The sequence below is a fragment of the Coloeus monedula genome, assembly GCF_965178545.1.
Source record: "Coloeus monedula genome assembly, chromosome: 2".
Classification (NCBI taxonomy): domain Eukaryota; kingdom Metazoa; phylum Chordata; class Aves; order Passeriformes; family Corvidae; genus Coloeus; species Coloeus monedula.
This window is the reverse complement of record NC_138782.1, coordinates 55,099,682-55,112,410: the sequence shown is the minus strand read 5'-3', so window position 1 is coordinate 55,112,410 and position 12,729 is coordinate 55,099,682. Positions and strand designations below refer to the sequence as shown.

The window sequence follows — 12,729 nt, the reverse complement described above, 5'->3', positions numbered from 1 at the left end:
GGAAAAGATCAGGGCAGATGGATTCTGAGTACCACTGCTGGGCTTTGTCCAGTGCCCAGCACAGCCTGCTTGGAAGCCAGAGCACAATTGCAAGCAAACACTCATTAGATAGCCATTAGGAAACATGCATTTGTTTAATGCTAAGCATGATGTGAGGCAAATTATGGTTTCCTTGTTAATAAAGTCATATTCCCATCCTCACATGACACCTTTCTTTAAGGTGTCTCTTTTCTTGTCAACTGCAAAGAAACTTTTTGCAAGCTTTTGGTACCTGTAGTGGCTAACACCATCAGTATTAGCAATGTTGGGCAATGCTGCTCGGTCTATCCAGTGATCAGAGAGGACGATGATGATCTCCAGCCCCCATGAGGAGGGCAGGGCTCGTGGAACCCCGAGAACCGCGAGGGTTTTTGCGTTTTTGCGGTGTCTGGGCCACGACGGCGGAGCGGGTGCGGGTGCGGGAGGGTGGCGTACAGCGAGAGGGGAAGTGCGAGGGTGAGCCCGGGCGGGCCGAGCGAGGGGCCGGGACCGAGCGGGGCTGAGGGGGGCCGGGCCGAGCGGAGCGGGCTGGGCCCCGCTCCCTCCGCCGCTCTCCGCCAGCCCCACCGGTCGGGGCCGCCGGCGGCGGCGGCAGGCTTACTCAGAGGAATGTGGGTGGGACTCCCTCCTCCCCGGCGCCTTAAAACCCCGCTCGGACCGGCACACTCGCAGTCTCTCGTCCCGGCGGAGCGTCCCCGCCGCACCACACCCGCGACGCCCGGGCTCGCTGGGCGCGCCGCCGGCCGGGCACGATGGTGGTGTGCGGCCTCGCCTGCTGGAGGTGCAGGTGGCTCCTGCCCCTGCTGCTGGGCCTGGCCATCATCATGGGCATCATCGCCCTGGCGGGCCGGGGCTGGCTGGAATCCGAGTCGGAGCCCTACGTGCAGCAAGCGTCGCTGTGGGAGAGCTGCACGCGGGGCGAGGAGGACCTCAACTGGAACTGCGAATCCCTCATGGACTACGGTGAGTGAGAAGCCCTCCGAGGGACCCGGGGCAGTGGGTGCCAAGACCATTCACCTCCCCTAACTCCGTTGTGGAGTAGCTGCTTCCTGGGATGGAGTTTCCGTCCAGAACCAGTATCCATGCTCTTTCGGGACTTAAACCAGCAATGAAACACGGGACTAGACTGCTCCAGAGAGATCTTTTTTAATCAGTACAACACTGAGAAGCTGGGGTGTTGATATTTTGGGTTTTTTCTAAAGTTATCGTACAACCAAAGTAAGATAGCAACTGGCTCCAAGTCCGTGTATTTGCTTCCCCTCAGCTCTCGTCGGGCTGCCGTCGCACAGCCTTACCTGGCACCAGGCAGCTCCCTCCCTGTGCCGCTCGCCTCCCTGGTCGAATGGCAAGTGTGGAAACCTTCTTGCAGGGTGTCCTATGCAGAACCACACCTAGACAGTAGTAAAATGGTATTTCCCCGACCCTTTGCAGGGAGAGAGCACCTTAATTTAGCCCTCCTGGCCAAGGGAGTGTAGCTATTAAAATGCCTCCTGATCTGCAGCTTAAAATGGTCTGATGTGGGTTTGCAGGCAGAAAAAAAAAATGCTCTCTCCTTTGTAGCTTTCTGTTGCACTGGGGCCTAAATCAGGGATAAGTGTGCGTCTGTTTTAACTTGCTTAGCTGCTTCTGTATCTGGCATCGCCACTGTAATATTCTTACTGCACACTCTCAGTTTCTAGGTCTTTTGGGGGACTTTGTTTTATTGCTAGAACACGTGGGTCTGATTACATCTGCTTTTCCCTCAAACAAAATATTTCTGGACAAGTAAGCAGACCCGCCTTAAGATCCTGGATGAGGGTTCTTTAGGGACTGGGGGGCTGGAAGGGTGTGTTTCAACTGGGAGAGCTGGGACTGTTTCCCTGCGCAGGTCCCTTGCTGCCTGAGCACAGCAGACTCACTTCCAGAAGCTTTTCATTGCAACACTCATGCACAAACTAAATCCTGAATATATTGCAAGAGAAGTGGCTTCGTTTCTCAGCCGGGTGATGACTTTGGGCTTTACTGCAGGTGGAAGAATTCTGGCTAGTGAGGTGAAAATATCTCCCCCATTAGACAGAGAAGAAAAGCTAGTGCGGGGTTGCTGAAACTTGCATTGCATAGGGAAAAAGTGCTAATATAGTACAGCTGCTGGAATTTGTTTTCTCCTGTAGTGACACTGCTTCACACGTCCCTGAGTACTGATGGGTGTGTGCTTTGCGTCAGCCCTCAGCATTGTGGGGCAGAAGTAATTTTCTGTGGCTTTTTTTCTAGTTAACAGACTGACAGAGAAGAACAGTATCTTTGACTTCAATTGTTTAAGCCAAGGCTTAAACAAAGCAAAACTTACTTAAATCCTTGGCTTATTTTTACGAATTTGCCTGTTCTCAAATTTTCATAACATCAATGCCACTGTCTACTCAAATAGTATTTACATCTAGAGACAGGATGTAACACATGAGTTCAGGTTTGATTTGTTTTGTTTCCTTTTCTTCTATGCTAATGCAATTAGTGTCAAAATAGGTGAGGGCATTTACAAAGGAAAAAATGCCTAGCAGGCATTTATAGCACTGCTGCAGGAAAATAAAGGTTAACTAATTGAGATGCGTAACTTCTGTTTTGCATAAAATAATTGCTGTGCTCTAACCATCCTGCACCTCTCCTGATAAAATGAAGACTTCAGAGTGGGTCTTCATTAACAGAATGTTCCATTAGACAAATTCTTAATTGAGCTGTGGCATGTGTACTAGGAAGAGGAAGAAAAAAAGCAGACGAGTCACTTATTTTAAATGAGGGGAAGGGGCAGGAAAAGACAAACAAAGATTTGCAAATAGGAGTGTCTCCTAAACTGCATAGCTCCTTAATGCATATTTGCAAATGCCACATGAGAGGGAAGAAGTGAAAGGGAAAACGAAGAGTAGGGTGTCGTGTGGTAGGGAAGCAGGGAGGGGATTTTGTTTAGAGCTCTGTACTGGTTTGTGTCTTGGAAGTGCCCTAGCTGGCAGCGTCTGTGTATTATCAAAATGTTGCAATGCAGAAGTGCTGTACTGCACAAGAATATGACTCAAGATGACTTGGTGTAGACCATTGCAGGATTTAACTGTTGACTGTGTGTTTAAAACATATCAGTAAGCCATCAGCTATGCCAAGGATTATTTGCAGTGTGTTACTGGAGAGGATGATTGTCTTTATAGTGATGAGGTTGTAAGTTTAGGAGCAATATTTATGGGTGGCTGTGGCCTCCTGGTTCTGAATGACTGGTCCCAGTGACTGTGCTTTGAATTAACACTGTAAAAGATGGGCGTGTATGTGTGCAGTAAAGGTAACCCCATTAGGTTAACTCTTTCTTCTATTCCTAAGACAGTTGGTATTCATTAAGTACACACCAGCCAACAAAGGAAAAGGGAAGCATTCTTCTGGATCCTTAGTAAGTGCCAAAAGAAAAAAAAAAAAAAGGAATCAAAAAAGGTGGAACCTAGAAGTAGGAGCCCAACCTTTGTGAATCATGTTTCACTGTACCTGTGTCCCTAGAGGCATGGACTTCGATACCACAGATTATTGGTGAAACTGAGTGCATGTGGAGACTTCACTGAGGGGCCAGGTAAATAAAGGAGGAATGCTAAGTGTATGCTTACTTTTTCGGTACACCTCTTCTCAGGCACACTTTTGCCTGATTTACAATGCCAGGATGCATTCAGTACAAACACTGTTTATAGTGTCAGCCAAGTGCAGGCACTCGGGAAATGCTAATGGCAGAGCTGTAGCAGTTGGTGTCCCTGCCTACACCCAGAAAACACTGCAACTTCCCGGTAAGAGATCCCAGTGAACAGGTGAGGCTGGTGTCTCTGCCAGGGCACTTTGCTGGCTCCTGGGCAGGCACACTTTGCTGCTAACAATCCAGAGACTAAAAGCTGGAAATGTATAGGATTGTCTCTCCTCAGCTCTCAGCTGAAGCCAAGTTTGTACTAGAGGGCTTGTATTTAATATTTTGGTAGTGTAGCGATAGCTTTTCTTGCACTCCTAAAGCCAAAACAGAGTAGTGATTTCCAGTATTGATTTCCAACCTTCCCTCCCAGAAATCCTTCAATTTTAGGCTCTTCTCTACTTGCGGTGGGTATGTACATAGCTTCCTCTCACCAGTTGTGCTACCATGGAAGTTTGCACATTATCTGAGCAAGAAAGTAGAGCTGACAGTGCTCTTTTGCTCACAGTCCACTACTCCTTTATTACATCAAAAAAGGGAGATATTTTTGGATATTCTGTGTAATGGGCTCTTGAGACCAAACAAGGATTGCTACTGCCATTTATATGCAGAAAAATATTACAGATACAGTGTAAAACTGTGCCCCATCTATGCTGGTAATGATAAAAATTTCTACCCTAAGATTCCATTTATTCACAAGCTAATGAAGTAGCTTCAGCTTCTGGAAGTGAATGAACAAAGATGAGAGTCTTGTTACTTCAAATCCTGTAGCAGCTAATCTTCCTGCTAGACTATTTTCACTGCTCTGTTATTGATTTCTAAAGGGAAATCTAGATTTAAATATCTTAGCCTGTAGAGATTCCATCTCCTCCCTGGTGAGGCTGAGGCATGGCCAAATGAAATCAGGAAATACACATAACACTAAGGCACTGTTGCTTGCTTTCTTTTAATTTCATCATATTACTGGTGCTCATCATTAACATTAAGTAATCATGACCCCTCCTAGTTATTTGCATGATAACATTTGCACCTTAGTTCCTTTCCATAGTAATCATTAATGTAATGTAATACTATGTAATAAAACTCTTAATCCTTCCTAATAATTATAGACCTTCAGCTTCTGAACAGTTGTTTTTTTAATGTTCTTTCAACACCACCTAATTGATAAATATTTTTCTGCTGATTAGATGCAAAGAACCTGACTATTCTTTGAGGCCAAGCTGACCTGGAAACACTAATACCCCCAGCTATTTCTCTGCTTTTCTGCTCTCCTATTCTTCTGCCCTCCTATTTAGGCAGCTCCAAATAACTGTGGTGTTCTTGGTTGATTTCATAAACAGACATCATCTTTATGTTTATTTTGCCTAAGAAATACTCTCTCTGCCAAGTGAATGGATCTGAGAATTTTCTATTTTTATGGGACAGCTTAAATTCTGGCTAAATATCTTATGAGTACAAGGTACTTTTGAGCACAAACCAGGTAGAAACTGGGGCTAATCTGTCATTCTCTGACTGTGAGCAGGTCTCTCCAGCTCTTATGTCAGCAAACAGTGAGAAGGTAAACCTGCACCTCTCCCCTCCTGGCAGCTAGGAGCTGTAGGGGGAAGATCTTTCAGAAAGACAGGAGAGCTGGGTGCCTGTGGGGACTCAATCAGCTCTCAGAAGCCTTTAGGAGGAAAAGGAGCTGGGAAAGCCTGACTTGACAGATATTGGGGTGAGGGGAATCCTGCATGGAGAAAAACCAATTTCAGTCTTGGTCCTGCAGCAGCCCCTCTGCTGAAAACTCTCCCTGTCGGTGGGGTTGGCCACAGGTCATGTGGATAAGGAACATCCCAGGGCTGCAACCTATGCTCTGGGAAGGTGCACCCTCCCACCCCAATCTCTCCCATCAGTCACTTATTAGAAGACTCTTATATACACACGATGTAAGAAATCTCAAAAATTAACCATAAGTCCAGAGGATTTTGCTGCTTTTCCTGTGATTCCCACAGGGGATCAAATGGCTGACTGATAGTTCAATGGCTGACTACACTCATCCAGCCCAGATCACACCCATCTAGTCCTGTGGCCAGCACCTATGACTCAGTCTTATCAGGTCTTGTCAGCATCAACCTGCTGCTAAATGCTGTTGGAAAAGATAATCCAGCAGGAGAAAGAGAGAAGGTGCCAGGTCACCAACACAGAGCTCTGTCACACATAAGCACAAAACTCACTGAGTTTCATAACGATGGTGCCTACTGCTTCCTTTCTTCTGAAGACCTGAAGCAAAGCTGGGCTTGATATTAATCTTCCTGACAAGATATCTCCTGCAGCAGTATGTGTTGTCATTTTCTTATTGCCAGAGACAAGAAAATAAATCATTGTGAGCAGAGCCAGGGCTGACCTGTATCCAAAAGCTTATCACACTTGTAAGGACAGTACAGATGATATAAAAATGTCAGAGAGAGCACTGTGGGCATTCTGCCTTGTACTCTTCCAGTTGTGTTTGTGTTACACCAAACCTCAAGGTGCCTAACATGAAGGTGTATCTGAATTTACAACCTAAATTTTATCAAACAGATGCCACATTTGTCTTCCTACACCTTGTCAGCATAAATAATGCATCTGAAAGGGAATATGCTATGATAACTAAGTGTTCCTTCTTGTTGTGCTTTTTTTTTTTCTTCTTAATAGGCAAATATTGATAAATAGCTTGCCTAGATCATCTAGTCTGAATTGGTTTTCCTGGGCTGGCTGTGTGTAATGGTTACATATCTTACATATCCCTTTATATTAGTTATCACTAAAGTAATCCTGTTGTGGAGACAATATTCAATACCTGTAAGTCAGACACTGTTCTGTATGAAAAGATTTTATCAAACCACTGATGTAGCTCTAATCTCTAGACACTCATCAGGTCTCCTCCCTGTTCTTCCCCTCAGCATTCCCTTAGGGAAGGGGTATGAAACATGCACAACTAGCTGAAGGAGAACTAATTTACTGTCTTGAGTAGCTCCAGGAAGGGAGAGGGGAAAGAAAAACCTTTTTCTTATCTTTTCTATGTCAGCTTTATTGTCTTCAGGTGGCAGTGGTAGTGGCTGGGAGTTTTGGGCAGAGATTTGGCTGATGGATACCTGCTGCATTTTACTTTTGTTGTTGGATTAGGGGAGAAAGAAACCAGTTCAAACAGATCTATTTAAAATAGCTGTAAAACAATGCTTTGCTTTCAGATAGCAAATTGCAGAGAAAGAATGGAGTCTACATTGAAAGCAGGATACCTCCAAAGTCACTTCAGCTGTGTTGGAATGGACAGCTATGATGAAAGATAACTTTTTTAAAGTGTTCTGACCTAGATCTCACTGGCCTCTTTATTTTCCTACATTAGAGGGAGCTCAGGATCCGGCCCTACCTCTAAGTGTGTGAAAGTAGAAACCCGCAATATGTAGATGTGGGAATTGAACTGTGATGACAGCTGACTGGAAACAAAGCACTAGCCAGTATGGTTTGGCCCCTGTGGGCAGGTATCCTGCCTCCAGGGCAGGAACACCTTCGCTTGTAGTTGTTTGCACTGGGCTCACCTAAATTACTTGGTTTCTGAAGAGGACAAGGTGTGTGAGGGCCTTTTCACAAGGCCGTGTTACTGCCAAGGTAGAATTGCTGGCTGTTTTTCTAGGAGGTTTTCCTGCCATTGTTGCCTTGGCCCTGGGCTATGGTGGGTGAGTTCTGGATGCTGGTGCTGCTCTGTAGGAATACAGCCACTTGCTTCATGCCTGAGCCTCTCCAGCGTGCAGTAGCTTGATACTAAGCAGCTTGATACACCCTGTTCCAGCAAATGTCGAAGTAATGATTCAAAGAGGGCTCATCAACTTTTAACTCAGATTTTATTGTTTCTCCTCCATATGCTACGTTTTAGCTGTGAATAGATACTTATTTTCAAGAACTTTCTTTTTGTCATCTTTTCAGCTATTCCAAGTTTCTTTTTGGTCGTGCTGATTTTGCTCCACATGCAGTATTCTTGTCATAAACAACCAGAAGTTTTGTGCAGACAGCACTGTTATTTTCCAGCAGTTATCTCCTGTGGTGGTACCCTCTTGTCTGCTTTCACACTTCCCTGTGCATGGAAGTGGTTTTGTAAACTTGCATATCGAACAGGAACTGTAATGATAAAGGGCACTGTCAGCAGTTGTGTGCCCTATCTGCTCAGATGTCTGTGGGTGTCTTACAGATATGTGTTATCTCTGTTCTGTGCTGCGCTCTATCCCCCTTTTCAGCAAGACAAGTTAGCAGGCTGGGAGTCCTGTGCTGTTCCAGCAATGATGGTGCCTCCCTGCTCTGCTGCTGTGTACTTTGCAGGCATTCAGTATTGCTTTGACATAAGGACATGCTTCTTACAGAAAACCATTTCAATAAAAAATGATTAAAGAAAACCAAAGAGCTGCAATGACCTACAGGAGAGTACTGCTGTGTGTAACATCTTGTTTTCTCTTCAAGGATGGGGGAGAGCAGCAGCTGCCACATACCTCGTTGGCTTTGTGATCCTGGTCATCTGTTTTGCCCTTGCAGTCATCGCGTTCTCAATCGAGATCCTCCGCTTCAACTTTGTGCGAGGAATTGGAGGCCTGCTCTTTGTTGTTGGTAAGGCTGGGCACAAAGAAAAGATTATTTTAGATGTGAAACTGGCATCAGCAGAAAAACATGTTAGATGGAGCCTCCCTTACAAAATTAGCCGTTGTTGTCTGGTTTATGACTCATTTTCATGGGAAACAAGGGAAGGTTGATTTACCCTCTGAGAGCATAATGGTTAAGGAAGCTCCAGTGGCCTTTGTCAGTTCTCACTTTCCCAAAAGCACTCTGTGGGGACACCCAGCACCTTTGACCCTGCATTTCACATGCTAAGACTTAAGAGCTCAGAGCCCCGGGTGCTTCCCACCTTTCTGATGGGGGAGGAGGAACAGGGTTCTGGGAGGAACTGGCTCGGCAGGGTTCCTGCTGCTGGCTGTGGGACAGGGCTGGTCACAGCATGTAGGTATGTGCCTCAGCAACCTGGCAGTGGCAACTGCAGCTGCTACAGCCACGTAGGCGTGGTGATGTGCCTGGGACAGAAGTCACGCACCTCTGTAACAATGCAGATTTGATCGCAGGTCTGAAGCTAATCCTTACACATCTTAGGTATGCACTTATCTCCAGGTACCTTTTTTTAGTGGGAACTGTAATATGTTCGCTGTAACTTACTCCTGATTTTCTTTCTTTTCTCTCTCTAGCTGTATTCCAGGTCATTGGCTTGGTCATTTACCCTGTGAAATTCACAGAAGAAATTCCACTGACTGGAGATAACATGTTCAGCTGGGCCTATGGCTTTGGCTGGGCCAGCACTGTTGTCGTAATAGGTTGTGCTTTCTTCTTCTGCTGCCTCCCCAACTGGGAAGATGAAGTCCTGGGAAACATCAAGCCTACCTATTACTACTCCTCCCCAGAGAGAGCACCATACTTAAATTGAAAGATTAAGTCCAAGTACAGTCAACTATCAAAACAGAGAAGCACCTCTGATGTACATTTGGTGTGATTGTAGGAGAGTGAAAAAACTCACCTTATTTTGCCAGAGTATTTGTTCCAATATATCTAGCAATAAATTAGGAAAAACATTGGCATCTTAAACCAAATAGATTTTACCTGAAGTATTATTTACATATTCTCATGTCAATTCAGTTTAGGTGGTTTTCTTGCTCCTTCCCCTCCCAATTAATTGAGTCATCCTTATTTTATTCAAACATTTGCTATGAATAAAGATGATAGTGTTCCAAGTGTAGAAAGGAAAAGGATTAAAAGGATTTTAAACAACCCATTAGTGGGTCCTGCGAGATGGGTTGGTTTTTTCCACCTCTGACAAAATTGCTTTCAATGGACCTAGGAAAAAACACAGCCTTCCAAAGAAGGCTTTTTCTTCTGTCAAAGTCAGTCCTAAGGAAAGAACTTCCCTGAGACTATCACAGTCACCTGCTGCCTAAAAATCTTTTCTCATTCCTGTTACTGGACTGTTGTTGACTACTAGCTATATGAATTAAGGGGAAAATAAAATTAAAATTTATTTTTCACCAATTGCTGCTGTTGGACAAGGTCTCTTCCAAAGCATGGAGCTGGTGTGTATAGCATAACAGTGGCTAATATAACATTGGTGGGTTTGTGGCCACAGCAGGACTTGTGATGGAATCACATATTTATGTTGTTATAAATTCAGATGTTAAATGACACACATTTTTACATGGTATTTGAGGGATGCTGATTTAGAAAGTATCGTTGAGCAGAAACATAAACTATTCTATTTGTCTACCTTTGTAAAGCTGCAGTGTTTTAATTATCAGTGTGCTTTGGAGGGAAGCCTTTGCAGAAGGTGTTTAAAAACCTCCGAAAGTTTCTAACACTGTAGGTACCTCAGAGTTTAGTAAACTTGGGGCTGCTTTGTGAATGAGTAGGGGTAACAGGTAGAAATAGAAAGGCAGTTCTGTGAGCAATTTACATATGCAAACTTCATACAGACACCTGTTTTGGAGTAATCTGGCTGGCTCCTCATTTGTGTTTCTGTAGCCAGCAATTCCAGCTAAGTATTCCAGCAAGGCGTAGCTGTGTCTGTGTTGGTCATGGACCTGCAGCATCTTACAGCAGCTTTAATTATGGTCTATAATCTTTGTCAGGGCTTTGTTCAGCTGGAGAAGAAGGAAGTTCATTTTTTGAACTCCTCTTCCAGCTATGGGAGAAGTAGCTTTAGCAGAGACAGACTGAGGAGGGTACAGGTGGGGTAGAAAGCAAATGCTGCATGTTACTCTGTTATTTCTTGCTCTCATGAACCTGGTACTTAGGAGAGGGTGTGTGGGTATGTGTATTCATGCACATGTACAAAATAGAACTTAAAAAGCATTAACCAACAGACTGTAAAGCTAAAGTAATTTACAACTAATCTTTTGCAGTGCCCTGTATTACTTGTATTATATATTGTATAGCTTTCCATTTTGTAACACCTTTTTCAATTTGATAATGCATGTGATCTTGTTTTAAAGAGGCCAGGTGATTCCTGAAGGTCCCTTTTAGGCCTGTATTTTATAACTTTACAGAGCACAAATGTCTGCAGACTTCAGAATTGTGTTACGAGCTCAGTTGTGGCATATACAATCAGTTGTATTTATGATTCTTGCTGAATAAGAGAGTTCTGTGACAAACATGTCCTTTTAATTTTTTTCCCCCCTTTTCTGTACAGTACTGGCTGGTGGGAATACTGTGTAGACTTACTTGTATCATAAGTAATGATAGTACCTACTTCTAGTGAATTCAAAACACAGCAGAGAATCTCAAGATAGGAAAATCCATGCACAACTAAAGCTGAAAAGGAGGAAAAGTAAAAAAATGGACACTTTTTCTAGTGACAGGGAAGATGATATGGTAATATGGTAGTTGGATTTAGCAAAATTTAAGTCTTCTGTATGCTTTTTTATAAGCATTGGCATAACTTGTCAAAAAAGCACAAATGTAAAATAAACTTGGCTCTGAATATACTGGGAGGGGTAGAAACATAACCAGCATGTTACACAATTAAGATGTTCCAGAGAAAGCTATTGCAAATAGTCATTAATTACTTTCAAGTGATATTAATGTATGTGACACTCCTTTCAAATGTGGTGGCTTAATTAAAAATGTTTTAACCGATGGTTGTAGAAACTTGGTGGTGTTTGTGGTTCATGGATTAATTTCATAAGATCAAACAAATAAGCCATTATTTTCTTTTCTTAATGTGAATATCATTATCCATAAAGTGTCAGGTCACTAAAATGAAGTTAAAGACCTCATGTCCAGGAGGCAGCAACTTCATTTTCCAGTCAAATAAGCTTCAGTATACACTGCAAAACGTCTGTGCACTTTCATTGAAGTGCCAGGCATAGAATGTTCTTTGCTAAGTCAAACCCTCTCAAGTGCACCACAGCTTAAGGGAGAACTCCAAACGTTTTAAATACACAACTGTCTGCAGGAGGTCTCGGGTGTGGGAAGTCTGTTTTTATCAAAACTGTTCCAAGTGCCTTTCCTACACTGATCAAGAAATTTAAATAGTGAAAAAAAGATGGTGTACTTGCCTGTTATTTTCAGTGGAAGGATGCACTTCTGCCATGATTAGAAACTGTCCCACTTCTAACCTCAGATTATGCATGGCCCATATGGTAGCCCTGTCCTAGTGGCATTTTTAAAGAGAGCAAATCAGTCAGTCACTACTGTCTTACACCAGTCTGTGGCTTCAGATTTCTGGAAAGACAGGTTCATCATTCTCCTGTTTGTTTTTTTATCTATCCTCTTCCCTAAATGCCTTAATTTTAAAATTCATTTACTACCCTGGATTCTAGTGCCTTGCATGTGCTTCTTTTTGGGTTTTGGTTCCATGTCTCCCCTTTTTTAATTACTTTAAATTTTAAGTAAATAAATAGGAAAAATATTTTGGTTCCTTTTAGATTTTCCTAAATGCTCTGAAGATAATTGCAGGGTTTCTGTAATGCCCTTCTTTCAACAGGAAGAAAATTTATACTCCTGTTTACCTACCAGTCTGTATTAAGCTGCAACCTAAATCTGTGCTCACTAAAATCACTTGAACATCTCCAGTGAGCTTCAGGCTGCATTGTTGCTCCTTCTAATCCGACCCGGGAGAAGAGAGAGCAGTTCAGAAGAATCTGAGCACACTTGGCCCTTTTCTCAGGGGGAGTTATGAGCAATCAAAAATGTGCATGACTGAGTACTAGGGAAGACTAATTGACCTGAATGGGATGATTAATGCTTAAATCTCATGGATATGGCAAACAGCTGCCACACCCCACTGGGATTTTGTATTTTTAGTTGACGTAACAAGTGACTAATTTTTTAGACAGTTCATTGACAAGATAGAACTCTAAAAGACTATTTACCTGACCTTTACATCCTGCATACAAGGCCTTTTGGATGTAGAACACATACATAAATCAAGGGAGTGTAGTAACAGATCATTCGGGAGGGGGGAGGGTTGT

General features: G+C 43.5%; 1 protein-coding gene across 1 annotated transcript; it reads left to right on the top strand.

Moving 5' to 3' along the window:
• Positions 1–791: 791 nt before the first annotated feature.
• On the top strand, positions 792–9,194 carry LOC309586112 (p53 apoptosis effector related to PMP-22-like; the record flags this gene model as incomplete). The annotated part of the gene is made up of 3 exons (XM_082302680.1): positions 792–1,002; positions 8,189–8,332; positions 8,959–9,194. 3 exons carry the CDS (start codon positions 792–794, stop codon positions 9,192–9,194), a joined length of 591 nt encoding a protein of 196 aa, XP_082158806.1.
• Between the last annotated feature and the right edge of the window lie 3,535 nt (positions 9,195–12,729).